The sequence below is a fragment of the Cyprinus carpio genome, unplaced genomic scaffold, assembly GCF_018340385.1.
Source record: "Cyprinus carpio isolate SPL01 unplaced genomic scaffold, ASM1834038v1 S000000658, whole genome shotgun sequence".
NCBI lineage: Eukaryota > Metazoa > Chordata > Actinopteri > Cypriniformes > Cyprinidae > Cyprinus > Cyprinus carpio.
This window is the reverse complement of record NW_024873392.1, coordinates 192,643-212,899: the sequence shown is the minus strand read 5'-3', so window position 1 is coordinate 212,899 and position 20,257 is coordinate 192,643. Positions and strand designations below refer to the sequence as shown.

The 20,257-nt window shown below is 38.0% G+C and overlaps 2 protein-coding genes across 5 annotated transcripts; one reads left to right on the top strand and one right to left on the bottom strand.

The window, feature by feature from the left end:
• The first annotated feature begins 4,881 nt into the window (after positions 1 to 4,881).
• LOC122143046 lies at positions 4,882 to 7,108 on the top strand. Of its 2 annotated transcripts, XM_042753947.1 has the most exons (5): positions 4,882 to 4,937; positions 5,527 to 5,618; positions 5,744 to 5,855; positions 5,988 to 6,264; positions 6,594 to 7,108. In XM_042753947.1, exons 1-5 carry the CDS (start codon positions 4,921 to 4,923, stop codon positions 6,816 to 6,818), a joined length of 723 nt encoding a protein of 240 aa, XP_042609881.1. In that variant the 5' UTR covers positions 4,882 to 4,920; the 3' UTR covers positions 6,819 to 7,108. The 2 variants fall into 2 exon arrangements, with proteins under 2 accessions (XP_042609881.1, XP_042609880.1); XM_042753946.1 differs by lacking the exon at positions 4,882 to 4,937 and having other exon boundaries at positions 5,271 to 5,618.
• A 1,254-nt stretch (positions 7,109 to 8,362) lies between these two features.
• Positions 8,363 to 19,735, bottom strand: LOC109068506. Of its 3 annotated transcripts, XR_006158934.1 has the most exons (19): positions 18,003 to 19,735; positions 17,552 to 17,653; positions 16,953 to 17,044; positions 16,731 to 16,816; positions 16,317 to 16,469; positions 15,293 to 15,504; positions 13,862 to 14,036; positions 11,786 to 11,906; positions 11,362 to 11,575; positions 11,130 to 11,205; positions 10,720 to 11,003; positions 10,550 to 10,606; positions 10,203 to 10,279; positions 10,003 to 10,056; positions 9,440 to 9,645; positions 9,239 to 9,292; positions 8,977 to 9,139; positions 8,731 to 8,834; positions 8,363 to 8,516 (listed from the first exon to the last, which is right to left on the bottom strand). XR_006158934.1 is itself a non-coding variant. In XM_042753945.1 (17 exons), exons 1-17 carry the CDS (start codon positions 18,546 to 18,548, stop codon positions 8,985 to 8,987), a joined length of 2,664 nt encoding a protein of 887 aa, XP_042609879.1. In that variant the 5' UTR covers positions 18,549 to 19,735; the 3' UTR covers positions 8,858 to 8,984. The 3 variants fall into 3 exon arrangements, 1 of the variants encoding a protein (XP_042609879.1); XR_006158935.1 differs by lacking the exon at positions 9,239 to 9,292; XM_042753945.1 differs by lacking the exons at positions 8,363 to 8,516; positions 8,731 to 8,834 and having other exon boundaries at positions 8,858 to 9,139.
• Positions 19,736 to 20,257: the final 522 nt, after the last annotated feature.

Genomic DNA, 20,257 nt, shown 5'->3' with positions numbered 1-20,257 from the left:
AAAAAGCTCAGGTCTCCTCACCATACTCTGTTGTCTCAGAACAAAAAGTTCACCAGGTCATGAAGAGGACTTGCAATTTTAGAAAACCCTTCAATAAATTTCCTGTAATAACTACAGAATCCTAAAAAGGACCTTAGTGCTTTCACTGTACTTGGCGTCTTCCATTTTCTCACAGCCTCTACCTTACCTGGATCAGTTCCAATCCCTTGAGCAGAGATCTGATGACCTAAGAACTTGACCTGTTCCTGGAGAAAACTACATTTATCAGGCTTAACTTTGAGTCCAGCCTCCCTTAACCTACCGAAAACCGATTCCAGCCTCTTTAGATGTTCCTGGAAGGTAGACGAATAAACAAGGATATCGTCCAAATAGACCAGCATAGTTTGAAATATCAAATCCCCCATTACGGACTGCATGAGGCGTTGGAATGTGGACGGTCCGTTACAGACCCCAAAGGGCATACGGGAGTATTCGAATATGCCAAATGGGGTGGTGAATGCAGTTTTTGGTTGATCTTGCTATCGCACGGCTATCTGATGGTATCCGCTAGCCAAATCAATGGTTCAAAAGAATTTTGCACCTTGCAGCGCATCAAAACTCTCATCGATCCGAGGCAAGGGGAAAGCATCTCGCTTTGTCTTTGCGTTTAAGTGCCTGTAGTCCACGCACAATCTCAAGTTCCCATCAGTTTTCCGCACAAGTACTATGGGTGACGCATACGCACTACTACTAGGCTTAAATTACCCCCTTCTGGAGCAGCTTAGTAATATGCTCCCTGACTTTCGCTATATACTGGGTTGGTGGAATGCGACGGTAGGGCTGTGTTATTGGTACATCATCTACCAAATGGATCTCATGCTGTACTTTGTCAGAAAACCCTAATTCCTCATCACTTAATGCAAAACACATCCACGTACCTCAGTAACAAAGCTTTAAGCTCAGCCTGCTGCTCGGCAGTTCCACCCAAACACAACCTATTAAGGAAGTCTGGTAAGCCCTCTGTCACCACTTGCCTCTCTTCTGTGCTTATTGTAATCTCCTCCACCCCAGCCTCAACACGCTGGAACTTTACTTCACAACCCTCTCCAGAACTTAAGGATTCAACAGGAGAGAGAATACCAAGCCTGGTACGAAGCTGCAGCCATACATCCTCTGTGGAGAGATTCACAACTCGTACTGGAAATAATGGTGTTGAAGTGGAAACAAGAGAGGGTACCACTATCAAACCCTGAGGGAGGGGAAACTTCCCTGGTTCCAGCAACAGGTTGGAATAACCCCCTGAACAACTATTCCCCCTTCCCTTGACTATCAAGGTCGACATTGACCAAGCAGGAATATGCACTGTCTCCTTCCCAGCTATGTGTGCAACAATCTGTTTCTTAGCTCGACTGACACTTTGCATCTGCTGGAAAACTTCTCTCCAGTCAGACTCTAACTCCCCACCTAAAGTAGTATCGAACTCAGCATGCACTAACTGCCTACACCTACTTATAATATTCATGCCGATGAGTGCCGGCACCGCAGAAGAATTTCGTCCATCTTTAACCACCAGGAATCCACACTCAGGCAGGGTAACACCCATAGTTTCAACTGGTAGTTCAAGTTAACCCAAATACGGGATGTCTAATCCATTAGCAGCAGTAATTCTTAACCAACCGGATGTGGGAAGCATATCCTTGTCTTCACCTGCCAAGTGCTCTTTAAAGAAGTGCTCAGTAATTGTACTGACTTGGCTCCCGGTGTCAAGCAGACATGACACATTCACACTTCCAATTTTCAGGTCAACTACCGGACACCTTCCCACAGCATGTCGGAGTAATCGATCACGATTGGAATCAAGGTGAGTTGAGCCAATAGCTTGCCCTCGCATCGCCTGGCTCATAGCGACCGAGGGTGTGCATTTCCCTGCTGTAAGGAGGATGACTCATCATCCTTGGCAGCTGGTTTGTTTTTCTCACACACAATTTCTCGCTATGTGCCCGACAACCATTACACTTAAAGCAAATAGGTTGGCCGTCATCAGAAAATCTAGGCTGCATTGTAGATTTAGGACGATTTAAAGACTCGGGCTTAGGGCAGTGTAGAGTCAACCTCTGAACAGCTTGAGTTAACTCCCCTATGGCTTTGCCCTGCTCTGCTACTACTTTCAGAACATCATCAAGTGTAACAGAGCTTGCTACAGGCATCACCATAGCCGCATACTGAGCTTCTGTAGTCTCAGAGCTTACACTACAATTACTGGCTACCTTACTAGCACGTAGTTTGGTATCTTCAAGAGACCACATTAATGCTTCATCCCTGACTTCAATCAAAGTGGACTGTGGCATGTCCCTTACCAACTTACGAAGTTCCCTTTGGAGTACTACATCCCTGACTCCCTCAATGAACTGGTCTCGTAGAGCAACATTAGCATTAGCAATGGCATTAGAAGAATGCTTTAAAACAGTATTCAATATCTGTGAAAGGGCATGAGAGTATGTACGGAGGTCTTCACCCTCCAGCTGTTTGCGAGTGTGTAGAATCTTAGTAATAGCTGGGCTGGACTACGTTTTTCTCTAAAGGCTGCTCTTAAATACAAGAAGATGTCAGCTGTTCGTGGAGGCTGCCCCCCTTGCCTTAACCTAACCTCTTCTACAGCAGCACCTTTTAGCAGGGAAAGAACAAAATCAGCTTGATCTTCAGGTGTCTGGTTTCTTATGAGCAGTACTCTTTCCACCTCTTCAATAAACTCATCCACATTCCTACCATCTTTGCCAAGATCGCCACTAAAGGGCTGAATGTGACGTTCTCTGGGCACATACACATAGGACCTAGTTGGTTCTCTACTCAGGTTGGCAATAGCTGCCATAGCTTCAGCATGCTTTCTACTGAGCTCTTGTATCTGTTCTTGCACATTACCGGCACTAGCCACACCATGTATTACCGCAGCCTCTTCCTCCGGCTGTGACATGTTGATGAAAATTTAAAAGTATTTCCACAGTCCTTTCACCAGCACAAAATCCTTGTTAAATGCTCTTTGTTTCTCAGTTCAAAGGATATGCTGTCTGTAATGTGTATATGACACTCTCTTCCTCTTCTGCAGAAGACCCGTTACTGGCTCCAGATCCGCAGCCACACTTGTAGTTCAGCAGCAGACAGCGATGTCCCTTGGCCTCAAACCCCTCTGCCGACGTCTCCAGCAGCTGGACGAGCACTACACAGTTGACCACTCCCACTGCGAGTCCTGCAACTCAAATACCAGCCACTACCGTATTCAAAAAAAACAAAAATACACTCGACTCTATACTGCTCCCGACCGTCAGATGGCCCCACTCCTGGTACCAAAAATGTAACCGGGTGGTCAGGAAAAAGAAACACACACGGCAACAGATTAATTTGTTTGTATAGGGGTTTTATCTGACTGCTGTTTTGTTACTTAAAAGAAGTTACAGCGGTCGGCGGAAACACAGCTGAGCAAAAATAAATAAATACAAATAATACGCAAGAAAATAGGAAAAGTAAGAAAAATGACTAAATTCAAATTATTACTCCAAGAGTTACACACTGTAATGACACTGAAGACTTACAGGAAGAAAAAAATAATAATAATGAAATGTTTCACCAGTTCCAATGTAACAAAAACAAAAATTTAGATTAACAACAGGTTGAAAAGCAGTAGGAGACACACACTCCCAAATAATTTACTCTGGAGTGAGCACAACCAAAAAATAACTCCTACTTGATCAGGCCATGTAGAAAAAGTGCAAAGGAACACTTAGATAAATGTTTTTAGCTTCACCAAAATCCTGAATCCTTATGCCAACATGGTCAAAAAATGAGGTACTGACACAGTAAAGAATACGGTAGTGACTGGAAATTTCCACTATCACCCGACGCGAGGTTCACGTGGATCACACACGATCCGATCTCATCCAGAAAGACAGCATCACTTCATAATAAATCTCCCCGATGCCAACACCACGACATGGCACTCGGCAGCTAAATCGGATTATGACGAAATGGCCATTCTATTCACGCACATGCAAACAGGAAATCTTGCGGGAAGAGATCGGTGATCTCTTAAAGGGGCCATACACTGTTTTAACACGCATTAAAAACATGCTGTATTTATACCTCTGGCCACACAGGGACCACTGGCTACTCAGTTACTGCAGCGTTTGGAATCAAGGATCACTGACACGTTAAGTCAACCATACTTTAATTTGGACTACTTCCAGTACGTTGTAAATCAGGAAGCCTTTATTCTGACATCTGCATCTAGCATTTTAAACATCCCAGCTGAAATTGTGGAGTGTCTTTTATCCCTTCAAAGAATGATCCACGCAGCTCTTTCCCAAGAGAGTCCCTGTGTTTTTATTAGATAAGGAGGACGCGGCCGACCAAAATTTTGTTTTTCTGAGGAGCTGCTGTCCCGGCTCATTGACATGCCCTTACCAGTGTCTTGTATCGCCAACCTGCTGGGTGTCAGCCAAAGTACTATTTTCCGGCGTATGCATGAACTCCGGTTGTCCACAAGATTTACATACAGCAGTTTATCTGACAGTGAACTGGATGATGCTGTCATCTCCATAAAAACCAGGATCCCAAATGCAGGATACAGAATGGTTAAAGGTTGTCTCCAAGCAAATGGACATAGAGTCCAGTGGAATCGCATCAAGGAGTCCATGCACAGAGTTGACGCTCCAGGAATTTTGGAAAGAATGACACAGCTGGGTTGCATCGTCAGGAGGACATACTTCGTACAGCAACCTTTGTCATTAGTGCACGTGGACACTAACCATAAGCTCATAAGGTAAGATATTCATTTATTTATGTACTTTATTATGGGTGTTGAGTTAATGCAGCTCTTTTTATTGACTGCTCATTGTCATCTCATCCTTTTGATTTCAAGGTACAACAGCGTCATATTTGGAGCAATAGATGGTTACTCAAGAAAGGTGCATCACTTTTTTTTTTACTACTTTTATTATAGTGCTTTATTCTTCCTGTATATGTTTGTGTTCATGTATTCACTGTTGATAGACGGCATATGTGTCTGTCCGTATTATTATTATTATTATTATTATTTTTATTATTATATTATTTTATTTTATTATTTTTTATTATTATTTTTTATTAATTAATTATTATTATTATTATTATTATTATTATTATTATCGTTTTTGAATCCAAAACATATAATGACAAAACCAAATTCAAATAACTGTCTGATTTTGGTTTTTGCAAATTCATTTTTTTGTTTCTCCATTGAATTAAGACATTAAGAAAAACAAGACAGTTGTGTTAGATAACCCGGAAGTAAAAGTAAATATATCAAAATAAAGGACAACAGTAGTTAATTACATGCAGTTTAATATTGTGCATTTATCCATGTGCACAGCAAAAGTCACGTTTAATGAGCAAATTTTTGATGCATTACATTTGGTAATATACTTTAACCTAAGTCATTATTGTGTGTGCAGTAGGCAATGTGAGTATATTTAAACGTTTGCAGATTCACTATATGAAACTCTGTTGTCTGTATAGATACTGTATCTGGAACCAGCAACAAATAACTGCTCAAACACTGCCCTTTCATTTTTCCTCAAGGCAGTGGAAAAATTTGGCTGGCCTTCCAGGTAAATAGGGATATCTTGTGCTACTGTTTCTGTGCTCTTGTTGATCATTTCAGTAATGTTCAATGGAATATTTTGTTGTGATAAATGATAATTATAACTGAGCATTTCCCCTATTAATTTTCCAGGGTCAGGGGCGATGAAAGGCGTTGAAAATGTTGCAATTGCTGAAACCATGTTCAGTGTTAAAGGCACTGGAAGAGGGAGCTTCATCGCTGGGCGAAGCGTACACAACCAAAGGTTAATATGATAATTTACATAATCTACAGTATATTCATAGTGAGAATGTTAAATCATTGTTGGAAAGTATTTTTAGTAAGACTATGTGAATGATTATTTTGAGTTGAGTAAGGCCTGTTATTTCTTATTTAGGATTGAACGCCTATGGCAAGATGTCTGGACCTCTGTCACTCATCTGTACTATGAAGTTCTTCACAGTCTAGAAGAAGATGGCCTGTTGGATTTGTCAGATGCTGTCCATCTGTTTTGTGCCCATTATGTGTTCCTTCCGCGTCTGACAGAGGCCCTTCACACATTCACAGAAGGCTGGGACAACCATCCCTTACGATCTGAAGGTGGACTCACCCCTAACCAACTCTGGGTTATGGGTCACATGCAGAACCCTTGTGACGCAGATGAAGATTTGCAGGTTTGTTGAAGCTATTTCTCAAAGTGCGGTTAAAAAATGCAGTTCAAATGTTTTCAACCTGAAAGTGTCGATTTAGACTTATATAAAAAGCTGAAATTTTAAATTTTTGAATGGTTTCAATAACTTTAGAAGAAAGTTATTAAATAATAATATAGAAGTATGTAAGAATAGTGTGTTGCTTCACTTAAGCACACAAGTAGACAGTCAACTGAGCTAAATTTTCATTTTCTTTAGTCACTGCACTAGGCCTTTGTATGTCAAAGTGTGCTTGGCAGTGTTTTTAAATATTTCTAAATGTTGTTTCATACAAAAATAACACTATTCTTCAGAACATGGAGCTGTATGGAACTGACTGGGAGATGTTTGATGGTGTGCCTGAAGAACCTTATGGAGTTGAAGTCCCAGAAATTGAGTGCCCGCTGACTCCAGCTAGTATGGAAACTGTACAGTCCATGATCGATCCCTCTGCATCGTCAGAATCATTTGGCAGAGACATTTATATATCAGTGGTTCAGTGCATTGAAAGTCTATGTGTGACACAAAGAAACACCTAAGATATAAGCAGTCCTTACAAAAGATTTAATGGAATGAAGTTGAACATTTGCAAACTGACTGCCAGTTACAAAAGGCTTGCTTTGACATTACTTGATTTTATCATGGGAGTAACAGTGAGGTAAAAAACTAACTCCTTATTCATTTTGGTTTTAAAGTGAACCATTAATAACAGCAAAACAATGGTTTTGTAACAATGAATAAAGTTATTCACAGAAACAAGAAAATGTCAAATAAAATGCCAATAAAACAAAACAATTCAATGCCTATTTTGACTTATGCAGTTACTTGTTAGTTTCCCCTTGGAGTGAGTTGTTACACCCTGTCAAAGGTTTGCCCATGGCATATGGCTAATGTCATAACGTTTTTGAATTCACTGAATGTTTTCAGGTGCGCTGAGGGAAATGTGATTGTACGACTGCAGGCGCTGACAATAGGAAAACAAACAGTGTGCTGTGTGTCACAGTCATGGTGGAATTTCACATTTATGACAAAGTCCTTCTTTTCACTAGGCAGAAGGGGCTTGTTGTCCCTGTCCGGTGAGCCACTGCATGATTCGTCCAACAGTCAAACTTTCTGGAGCAATATTGTTGTTGCTTGGGCCATCTTGTTCTTAAAAAAAAAAGAGATTAAATGTAAGTCTGGATAACTAAAGGAAGGCAGCATCTTTTTAATAGTTTTTCAACTTAATACAATGAGTTAATACAATCCCTCAGTTAAATCAGATTAACATGTAAAGCATAGCCCCTTTTTGGGTCGGGAGCAGGGGGTGTTAAAAGCCCTGGCTGTCTGTAAAATTTCATGAAGCAGTGTTATTCTAGAGGTCATAATATTAAATATCACATTTTACATCAAGATTCTGCAAAAGAAACGTTAAGGCTTGTGAATTTATTGGAGTATGTAAATTCATAGCTAGCCATTTCCACTGCGCTGTATAAAAATTACTGCAGGACAGCAGAAGAAAAGCTTACTACTACTACTATATTATTCAATATTGGCTAAAACACACCAGAATCCTCAATTTCCTGAAGGTAGTCCTGGAAAAAGTTCATGATGTTTGTTTCCATGCGGTGTTTGGGCAGAACCAATCTCACTGAAGACAGGGCGGCTGTTCTCCAAAAATGAAGACTGCATCCACCTTTAAGAAGAAAAATACATTTCAGTCTGCATTCAACATAGTAATTCTTGCAGAAAAAATAAATGCTTAATTAAAAGCAACCAGAAACCCATGTCGAGCTACTAGGACGTGTTGTTACAATCCCTATGAAGAATCTGCACTTTTTTGGAACGAATCCCCACATCCTTGAGGAGCCTGGTTGTTAAAATGACTAAAAACTCTCCACATCCAACCTCAGCAGGAAACACCTGAGTATGCCAGCCGTACAGTTCTGCCTCGGCTGCTAGCTCTGTGTACTTCTGGCTTTTCCATTCATATGCTTCCCCAATGGCAACCTCCCATGGTACTGTAAGCCCCAAGATGTACAGGGACTTCTTCTCCTCTTAAGTTGACCACAAACTCAGGTCTGGCGTTAGAGTGGTTGAGACAAGAATGTACCTTATTATCTTCTCCTGTAACAAACAGTGGTTGGCAAAGGTCTTGATGGATCTTCATGATCTTTGGTAGTTCATAGCGCTGCAGGCCTTTTCTGAGCTGGTCGAGCATCGGGATGAGTCTCATGGTGGAGTGAAGTATAACAGCTCTAATAGACAATATAAAAGTGTTTCATCAGGAGATTCTACTTTTGTGGTAAAACTGTTTACTGTAGGAAAAAATATAAATGTTAAATTATAATTTGGTGACATTTAAAAGTGGTTTCACAACATAGCTTTGCAAGAAAAAATTCCAAATCAAGTCACAAATTGTTGTACAATACTCCCTTGCCATAATGAAAACCAAAAATGTTAATATAGTACCTTATTATGCTTTCCCTTTTATCCACAGACACGATTCCAGTGTATCCGCAGGTCACAATGTCACCAATCAGGTCGCTGATGTTGTCATCACTGGCGCTGTTTATCTGAAAATCGATAGGTGTTAAGTGAAAGTTGTTCTCATTGCATAAATGTGCTCTACGGTCAAACAAACAACTCATTAGATTTGTGCAATCCATGTCATAATGAAGTTAATACTATTATTGACCGTGATAAAATTGGACTTACCTTTACAATTAGCTGTGACAGTTCCAAGTCTGTGACATCACTGGCAGACACTTGAATGCTGTCAGAGTCACCAGAGCAGAGATATTTGAAGCACCATTCACGCAGGAAGTTAGGGCAAGGTCCGCCTTGTGCCAGACTAGCTGCCATGACTTCTCCTGCAGTCCTAATAAATGGAAGAATTAAACAATTGCATATAAACTAAAGTAGTACTGCAAACTGTAGTTACAGTCCAAACTGTTAAGGCAGTAAATGGGATTCTTCCCTTTCTTATCTGGACCTTCAACAAAGAGTCTTTTTTCTATTTCTACCAGCATTTCTGGAAAACAACCAATACATGAAATTCAAAAGGTCTCTTCAATGTTAATTTTTTCCATCCAATCAGCATTTGAGCCCATTGCACCACCAGAGGCCCCCTGTTGACATATATGTGTCTGATTTAACAAATATGGACATACACCTGTACCTGTGAGGAATTCTTTGGTAAGGGCACCAGTATCAATGCCTGCCTCGGCAAAGAATGTGACCTTAAGTCTACATTTGGGTGAGGTCCTCTTCTGCCGTTGCCACTGTTGCATGTCTCTGTTGTAGAGATCAGTTCGCGACACACAGATGGAAAATGTGTTTGTCTCATCAACTTGATAACCGATCCAATTTAAAATGTCCTCAGAACTGAAAAAAAAAAAAACCAGACATTGAACATTTGAATCACAACTAAATCTATGAGTGGTTTTATGATTTCATAGGTGTTTGCTACTGTTTCTCAGGGTGGTCGTTAGGCCTGGTACAATACTCGCACATCCTCCTATACTGGTGACGTTCTCAGGAGTGAGGTGAGGCCTCAATGCAAGTCCAAACGGGCAAAATATCACAAACATACAATGTTTCTGAATTACTAGATTTCTCTATGACCACACATAACATCACTTTTCAACAGGAAAAAGCTAATTGATACTGCAGTATCTCTTTAAAGGTTTATTGTTCAGATAACATAATTCACCACCATAATTCCCTAATATACAATTTTACCTTTGAAAGGTACTGATTGGATCACTTGACTCATGGCCATCATCATCTGAAGTTCTGCACAAAAAAGAAAACAGATTGTCCTGAATTAACAATAAATAATTACATTTAAAATGTAAAGATTTGGCAAGAAATCTCCTTACATCTTATTTATTGTCAAATCAACATTCAACATAAAAAAGTAGCACTGAAACCAACATTACCGTAATCCGCAACTGGCTGCATGGAACTCAATGATTTCAGGATGAAATGCATTACTGCACACAGGACACTCAGCTGTCTAACAAATGAATTTACAATGCATGTGAATTAAGCATCACACTTCTCCTGAAATATAAGAAAACATACTGAAGCTAAAGAAACTTAAACAACACTTGTAGAGCCTAATTTATAGCCCCAGCAAAGTGACATGTATAACACCATGACCTGCAATTGGTGCAAAGAAAATACCTGGGAAAAGACCAATTACAAGTTACAATGCTGTTTTTACATATATTTGTGAGTGCTAATAAATGGCATTTGTAAATGAAACTTAAAAAAAGTATCTTACCTTGCTTTTCTCGTAGCAAAGGGCAGCTGAGCATTCATCTTCTTCCTTGCAGCTTTCCTGGGGATGAAACACAATAACAACACTTTTCAGCGCAGTACACAATAAAAACATGTAATTTTTCAATCCAATAAATCCTGAAATAATGCCTAAAAGAACAAGCTTTAACATACTTCTTCATCAGAATCATACAAATCTACAAGTTGTTTCTTGCATTCCTTTATGTGTCCTGGAAGAATCTGAAGCGGAACCATTTTCTTGCAGGTTGTACACTGAGCTTTAGGCATCTTCTCAAATTCCTTTGCTTCTGGTGGTAAAGGAACTGTATCCAGTTCTTCTTGTAAAGGAGCAATGTACATTGTATATTTTCCATTCCAGCTCACTGCTTTTAGCTGCTGGCCGGTGTATCCATTTAAATCTGGAGGGATAACAGCCAATCTCCGCTGCCCATCCCCACCTAAAATTGAACAGTTGTAGATACTAAATATAGTCAATCTGGATATACAGCAATTACTCATCTAGGGAGTACATTGAAACACAATTTGAAACCATGGACATTAATACAGTGTATATGCCTACAAACCTGTGGACTTATGCAGCAACCAGCCTCCAAAGATATTTGCCAGTCTTGGATATGTGCTCAAAAGCAAATCTGAAAACTAAAATGACAGAAGCAGGATTAAAACTGTATTAAAATGATTTTTATTTTTCCATACTAATATTTATTACATCAAGCATTAATATAAATTGTAAGATGGGTGTTTTTAATCTTTAGATATTACTTTAGGCAAGGAAGTTAATTAATGATTACATACCTCTGAATGTGTGATGTTTTCATTAAGGGTTAATGAACGTTTTCCAAGGCCAGCCAGTATAAGCTGCAGTTCCTCTTCTACATTTGGTGTTTTTTCACGTTGCTTTTCAAGAAGAAAAAAGTTCACCAAAAAGCTCTTCCCAGGTTGTGTTGGTGTATATGGTGCAAAACGCTTTTTGCCTCTTGCCTCCTTTCGGAAAAATCCAGGAAAAGACCTAAACATATAAGATGGCAAACTATTATTCTCATATGTTATCATCCATCAACACATAACAACCTCATTTAAAATATATCTACATTCTCAATGACTGATTATGTTATGTATGTTTTGCTTACATTAGAATCGGGGGCTAGTTTGTCTAAAAGTACCTATACTGGGTGTGCAATTACAAAATTAATGCAGACAAACGACCAATGTATCCTACCGAGCCATTTCTTGTTTCACAGACTGCCCAGAGTCATTGCGCTGAGGCCTCACTGTCGGCACTGACTGCGCTCCCTGTCCAACAGCAGCTTCTCCTGTACTGACTTGACTGACTGGCATGACTGTCAAAATAAAAAGTTTTAATTGTATTTCACTTGAATCTCCTGTGGCTTGCATGTTTTTGGATTGGGACAATGCTGACAGAACTCTGATGCACTCTACATGTGAGCTCTGCATGAAAGGCCAGGGCTGATTCAAAATTTTTTTTTTGCATCTTTAATTTATATTCTATCTTGAAGAGCATTTTTGATTTATTCATCCCAGTGTTAAATAACTGCATGTAATAATTATATAATTATATAGACACACGTAGATGTGAAAATGCATAAAACACACACACACACACACACACACACCAGTGTGTCTATCTACCTGTCTATCTATCTATCTATCTGTCTTTTAATTATGTGAACTTTGACCTTTCAGACTGATCTATCTATCCATCTAACTATCAACACTCATACATATATATATATATAACCATTTTTTTTTTTACATAGCCATACACATCCGCAAATTAGAATTTTAGAAATTAACATGTAGAATGGGTGCAAAGTGCATTACCAGTGATTGTACACAAGATGGCAGTCCATGTCAATTTATCAAAAAGTGATCACTCTTCAAAAACAAAGAACAAAACAGTGTGTAGCATATTTACTTCGCAATAACAAAACAAAAGTTGTGATCCAAGTGAAGCAGATCCAATTGAAAAGTTATATTGAAGGCAGACAGCATGCATTGCCAGAGAGAAGTCTGTTATTTCATCTGATGTTTTTAAATTTCTTCCATGTTTTAAATTTAATAGCAAATCCCCTTTATTTAACAAAAAATGAAATGTGTTTAAATTTCATTAATTAAAAGACAAATTAAATTTGGGGGAAACTCGTTTACTGTTTTTCATAATTATATTACTTGTAGAAAATCTTTCAACACAATTGTAAATACATTCTTTGTAAAGTATAAAGAATGACATTGGTTTTATTTTTAGTGATAAAAAGTGTTGTTTTTTTTAATTAGCATATTTTTGTGTTTTGCTTTGGTACCGAAATTGGTAGCGAGAACCGTGGATTTTCACTGGTATCGGTACCGAATACTAAAATTTTGGTACCGTGACAACACTAGTGCGTACACCTATTTTCTCTGTTAAAAAGATAAAGAAACATGCAGACAAGATACTGTCAAACTTTTAAAACTTTTGGCTGCTGAGGGTCATAAGCCAGTTTGTCAATACTGCAGTTTGTAAAAAGGGAGGTGACATTTTTAGGTCATCATCACTATAAATGGCAAATCTTTCAAAAGATTCCAAAGCCTGTCACTAAAAAGCAAATAATGTCATTTTTGGGCATGTGTTCATATTGTCGAACATTCATTCCAAATTATGTTATCAAAGAATCGCCCCTGAGTGCTTTGGCTCACGGGAAGGGCTTGCAACCCCATGACAAACTGACCTGGATCCCAGAAGCAGAGAAAGCATTTAAGAATATATTATTTCTACAAACATCACCAACACTGGGACTCCCAGACCCAGAGAGAAATTTTGTACAAACTGTTGATGAGAGAATGGGTTTCTGACTTCTGTTCTGTTACAGGATCATCGTTTACAAACATGGCATAATACGACACAGGATTTATATAAAGATGGAAAATAAAAGACAATGCTGTGCCGACTATAATGGATTAACTGTTTTTATTATGTGGTCTTTATTGCTTTGTCTGCTGAGTGTTGATGTGATATGAATGTCTTTGATCTAAAAATCTGGATAACATTATGAAAGGACCTCAGAGAATAGTGCAGAATTAAAAAGGCAGTTCATGACCCTTTACATTTTTTCTCAGAAATATAGAAAGTGTATTTATATTAATTCAGCTGTTCTGAGGGAGATGCAAATAGCACCTGTGATCACTTCACCTGCTGTGCACTCAAAAATTCTCTGGCATCTAAAAATGCAGCATTTCCCTGTTATCTAGGCTCTGTTGTAAACCCGCATGCCTTAAAGTCGAGCCCAGCCTTCCATACCTTGTTTCCGGACATTCGTGGCCCTCACAAAACCGATGAGGATGACATCAGAGGCGCACCTAGACTTAAAGGGAATGGGGTGCACACGGAAATGCTCCAACATGTCAAAAATGGACTGGAACCAGAGATGCTTCACACAACACTGTCCATCCTCATTGAAGGAGAAGAGCAAGTGCTGAGAGGAAGATGCCAGAACAGAAGGAAGATAAATGTGGTTTTGAGACAAACACATACTGATACTACTCATCAGCTGCACACTACCACTCAAAAGTGTTTGAAAGTAACAATTTCATATATACAGTACAGATCAAAAGTTTGGAAACATTACTATTTTTAATGTTTTTGAAAGAAGTCTCTTCTGCTCATCAAGCCTGCATTTATTTGATCAAAATACAGAAAAAACACAGTAATATTGTGAAATATTATTACAACTTAAAATAATAGTTTTCTATTTGAATATACTTTAAAAAAAATAATTTATTGCTGTTATGCAAAGCTGAATTTTCAGCATCATTACTCCAGCCTTCAGTGTCACATGTAACATCCAGTCTATCACATGATCATTTAGAAATCATTCTAATATTCTGATTTATTATGAGTGTTGGAAACAGTTCTGCTGTCTAATATATTTGATGAATAAAAGGTTAAAAAGAACTGCATTTATTCAAAAAAAAAAAAAAAAATTCTAATAATATAAATCTTCGTTACTATCACTTTTTATAAATTTAACACATCCTTGCTGAATAAAAGTATTGATTTTATTTAAAAAAGAAAGAAAAAAGATTACTGACCCCAAATTACTGACCAGTAGTGTATATTGTTGTTACAAAATATTTCTATTTTAAAAAACATAGCTTCTTCTTTTTTTTTTCTTTTTTTTTTACTTTTTATTCATCAAAGTATCCTAAAAATGTATCACGTTATGAAAAAATATTAAGCAGCAGAACTGTTTCCAACTTTGATAATGAATCATCATATTAGAATGATTTCTAAAGGATCATGTGATAATGATCCTAAAAATTCAGCTTTGCATCACAAAAATAAATGATAATTTAAAGTATGATAAATTTAAAATCAATTATTTTAAATTGTAATAATATATCACAGTATTACATTTTTTTCTGTATTTTTGATCAAATAAATGCAGGCTTGATGAGCAGAAGATACGTCTTTCAAAAACATTAAAAATAGTAATGTTTCCAAACTTTTGACCTGTACTGTATATATATATATATATATATATATATATATATACAAATATATACAAACTTTTAAACTGACATCAAACTTTTACAAAAATAATCATAAATAAGCAAAACCTTTATATTTAAAAAAGTAAATGGAGCATCTAACACCAAACTTTTATAAAAAAAACGTTTCAAACTTTTAAAGAGTTGTGTAAATAAATAAATCACCCACATTGGCATTTACCTTTGCTTTGCCCTGGAAGTTTAAGGTGAGGACATACTGCCCATGCTGTGTCTCACTCTGCCTTACAAGGAACACTCCATGGCTGGCCATGCCGCCCGCCATCACAAGCTGGGCTGCCTTAAGACGGGAGAGTGAACCGTGAAACCACTGACACTCACTCAGACGATGTTCCACCGTCTCTGAAACAGAACCTTCGGAGAACAGGAACGATCCTGTGGAAAACAAGGAACAAACTGAATACCTCTGATCTCTGAGTTAATGTCAGAAGCTGGGATTCCAGTCAATACACTATATGGACAAAAGTATTGGGATACCTGCCCATTACACCAAATGGGATATTAATGACATCACATTCTAAACACATAAACATTAATATGGAGCTGTTTTCCCCTTGATAGCTATAACAGCTTTTTTCCAATTTATCTCGTAGAGCATTTTTGAGAACAGGCACTTATGTTAATGTCTTAATGCATAAAAAAAACAGATGAACCGTGTTACAAAATAATTTGTTCAGATAAGACAAAGTGCTATCAATATCATTGCATAGCATATTTACTTCGCAATAACAAAACAAAAGTTGTGATCCAAGTGAAGCAGATCCAATTGAAAAGGTATATTGAAAAAACAACAACAACAAAAAAAACAAGGCAGACAGCATACATTGCCAGAGAGAAGTCTGTTATTTCATCTGATGATCTATTTATTTTAATTAAGAATTACGAAATGTCAAAAAATATAAGAAATGTATGCACGAATGAATATTTGTGAAAAAAAAAAATTAACACATGGGATGGGAAATCTTATTTGCACTTGTTTTCTCAACATTCCTATTTTATACATAAATTAAATAAGCAACTTGTATTGAAACTTTGACGTCTGTGCCTTATTTAATCATTAAATGTTTTAAAAAATGCATTCAAATATAAACAGGATTAGGGTAAAATAGATGTCAACATGGTCACTACCAATGTGTGTGTGTGTGTGTGTGTGCGCGCACATGTGTGTGTGTTGTGTAGCACAGCACCTGTGGAATCAAAAGTTTCTACAAAAGGTGTGCTAAGACTGGCTCCGCCCCCACCAAGCAGTCGACTGTCTGATTCATCAAGAGGGGCATGGGGTGGCAACTCGGGAGGCAGAGGCTCCAGCTGAGGAGAACCACCAACTCCACCATAACACACTACAGTGAAAACACATCAAATAACAAATACATCACCATCTGTAGGTACTGGTACATATTTGTATTTGTTTTTACTGCTACATATAAATATTTCAGTTCAGGATCAGATGTTTTTAATGCTTGTCAATCACAAAATTGCTTCCCTCTATTTGAGGGCTGATTTTAGCACTGGCAAACATCACACAAGCATAAGTCCCATTACACACACTGTCCTGAATGCAGCTGACCACTTTAATGCTGACATCACCTCCAAACGCTTACCTTGAGACAGGCGGTCGTTGAATTCTGGTGTACTGCTGAGGTTGGTGAGAGCACTGCCGCACACTCCCTCAACATCCTCTTTCTCACTGATGAGAAGGTTTAAGGAGTGCATTTGAGATCTAAGTTTTGATTGCCATGCATGCAAGCATTATCTCATTATAGCCTTTCAATATACATTGTGGTTTCACTTTTTTTTTTATGATTCAAAACACAATGTCTTACCTTAAAAAAATGGTATTTCTGATTTCCCTAATCCAAGCTCTAATCTGAAACGCATGTCTGGTCTCGATCACGTACTGCACCTGACCTTCCAACTGAGAAAAACACAAACAGATCAGATCTGCTTATACACAGCATCTTTTTAATGATATGGATCTTTGAGAAGGGTCTTACAACACAGGATGCAAAAGTGATGCACAGTCACATTTTTGAATAAAATATATAACATTTCTATTAAATTTGTATAAAAATATACTTGGTGGTGGTGAACATGTTGCTTTTTAACCACCAAAAATGTTTAATTTCTAAAACATGAGGGATGAAATATATTTTAATTAATTTACTATATACATTTTTCATCCTGTAATTCATCTAGAAATTATATTTAACAAAGCACACTTTGTATGGTGAAATATAATTATCAACAAAGCTCATCAAACCTTGTATTTGTGTACAACCATTAATGAGACATCACATGACAGTGACAAGTTGACAACAACATCTTTGTTACACATGTAAAGCAAAGTTAAGTTACAGTTTTCGCATCATTATTGCAGATTTGACTCACTACTACATACAAAAATAGAGATGTGCTGACATACCTGCAGAAGAAGGGTGTTCTCTTTGTCTGGCACCTCTGTGGCTGTAGTGGGCCTCACAACAATAATAGAGCAACATGGGACCATCATTCTGGGCTTGGATGACTAGAAGTATTCAAAAACATCAAAATATATAAAGGATTTATAAGCTAAATTAATATACAAGACTAATGTTCAATAGTTGAATTGTTTTCAACATTGATAATATGAAGAAATGTTTCTTTAGCACTTAATCGCATATGCTGAATATTAGAGTGATTTCTGAAGGATCACGTAACACTGAAGACTGGAGTAATGGCTGCTATAAATTCAAGTTTTCAATTGGAGGAATATATTACATTTTAAAACCTATTCAAAGACAAAACAGTCCCTTTAAAGTAAAATAATATCTCCCAATATTAGCGTTTTATTGTATTTTTAATCAATACATAAGAGCAGAAATCATCTCACTCACCTTAGGTGGGATGTAAAACTCCAGGAAATATTCCAAGCCTCCATCCTTATCTCGTTCTCTCAGAACTAGATGGCACTTATGCCAATGCATCCCCCTTCCACCTGCAACTCCTTCCATGGCCGTGGGGTGGTGCAGCAGTCCAAAAGAAAATGCCGGGAATCCATGATTACTGGCGAACTCTTCCGAAGATGAGCACATGGTCACACCTCCCTCCCTTACCAGCCTGCCCATCTTCCTCGTGGCACCTGGCATGGAAATGGTCATGGTTCTGAATTGAATTGCATTGTACCTGAGCCATCTGTCGGTTGACAAATGGGATGTTTTCTGTTCCAACAGGATCACAGAGACCGTGCGTGGCACGAGCAAAGTCACATCAGAGTACCCCACAATTTCCCTTGAAGATAAAATAGCTTTTTCTGCAGATGCAACAGCTCTCAGGCATTTTGGCATGCCTGCCGCTACCGGATCAAACTTACTCGAAAAATAGGCCACAGGTCTCCCCCATGATCCTGTAACAGAACAGAAGTCATGAACCCATTCTCTCATCAACAGTTTGTACAAAATTTCTCTCTGGGTCTGGGAGTCCCAGTGTTAGTGATGTTTTTATCAGTAATATATTCATAAATGCTTTCTCTGGTTCTGGGATCCAGGTCAGTTTGTCATGGGGTTGCAAGCCCTTCCCGTGAGCCAAAGCACTCAGGGGCGATTCTTCATTAACATAATTTGGAATGAACGTTCGACAATATGAACACATGCCCAAAAATGACATTAGTTGCTTTTTCATGATAAGCTTTAGAATCTTTTGAATTGTCTCCTTTAGTTTCTCAGATTAAGATTTGCCATTTTTAGTGATGATGACCTAAAAATGTCACCTCCCTTTTTACACACTGCAGTTTTGACAAACTTGCTTTGTGACCCTCAGTAGCCAAATGTTTTATAAGTTTTGCAATGTCTTGTTCGCATGTTTCTTAATCTTTATAACAGGGAAAATAGGTGTATGCACAGGAGAATTTTCACAGTGCACAATTACCCCAGCTGCTCTTAATTATTCAAAAACTGGTGTTATACCTTCAATAGCCTCTCTTTTTAGAGGATATTGTGGTTTACAGGGTCTGTAATTAGACTTTGGAGTGACTTGAACTGATTCACAATTTTTAATCAGCCCAACATCAAATTTAGATAAAGCCCAGAGTGTCTTAGGGACTTCTCTCAGTGCTGGGTGAGACTCTGCTTCTTAAGCTGAGAGAAAGCAGTGACCGGTCTCTGTGTCATCAATCATGCAGACTGTGCGTACAGCTTTAATAGCAGGCCCGTGCAAACACATTCGGTATGCAGGCAGTGTTGGATTGTATTCGACATTGTCCTCTGCTGTCTCCACCCAATTCACATGAAAAATACAAATTGTTACAAATAAACCAATGTCTTCCCAATGTTCGTTATTCTTTCTGGATAACGCAACATGTGGAAGAGAATCAACAACATCAAAAACATTTGCTGTTCATTTCTCAAATCAACAGCAACAGCGCATCTGTTTTCTGTCCAGACTATCATGTTTATACATGAAAACCATTTCTACACAAACATTTAATCTCTTCCAAACAATGTATGTGCTGAGCAATGTAAATCAGAGAACGGCATAATTCAGAATTAGGTGAAACTGTCTTTTGCAGCATTGACAAGTTTTTCACATAATTCATCATCTTTCAGTTTCCACTGGTAAATATACAACTGCGATTTTTAGATTGTGGCTAAAGTTTGAATTTGACACTGGGCCACTTCCCAGTGAAATCTCTTCCAAACAAATTTTGAGGGCAGTTTTCTGACAGTAGAAAACAATGGTTAAAGTTTATGCCATTCTTATCCTCACATCTCAATGGTACAGTGAAATTTTCTCTGACAGTAAAAACAAAAAGACCAAACTAAATTTCCACTTAAATTTTGGAATTGGATCTATTTTATCCATTCTAATTACTGAGTTGCCAGCCCTTTCAACTCCATTAACCCATAATCTAATCTGTGGCATTTGTTTATAAGCTAATTTATTTGGATGACTATATGTGCCTATGTTCTTGTCGAGAGAAGATTTATAATTTTCTAATCTTCCAATGTGATCATGTATCAGAGCAAGCATTTTTCTTCATTGCTAAGAGTGGAAATATGAGCAAGCATATTTTCTTCATTGCAGTGAGCTTTTTAGAGAAAATGTGTTTGTGCTGCGTGGCCTTGGTGGACTTTGCTCCTGACTCCCCCCTCCT

Coding starts and splice junctions, on each gene's coding strand:
- LOC122143046 (XM_042753946.1), top strand. CDS start 5,504: ATGAAACTCTGTTGTCTGTATAGATACTGTATCTGGAACCAGCAACAA. Junction 5,619..5,743: donor AAATTTGGCTGGCCTTCCAG/GTAAATAGGGAT, acceptor TTAATTTTCCAG/GGTCAGGGGCGATGAAAGGC. Junction 5,856..5,987: donor CGAAGCGTACACAACCAAAG/GTTAATATGATA, acceptor TTTCTTATTTAG/GATTGAACGCCTATGGCAAG.
- LOC109068506 (XM_042753945.1), bottom strand. CDS start 18,548: ATGAGAGAATGGGTTCATGACTTCTGTTCTGTTACAGGATCATGGGGG. Junction 16,470..16,730: donor CAACGACCGCCTGTCTCAAG/GTAAGCGTTTGG, acceptor TTTTCACTGTAG/TGTGTTATGGTGGAGTTGGT. Junction 14,037..15,292: donor ACTTCCAGGGCAAAGCAAAG/GTAAATGCCAAT, acceptor TCTTCCTCTCAG/CACTTGCTCTTCTCCTTCAA.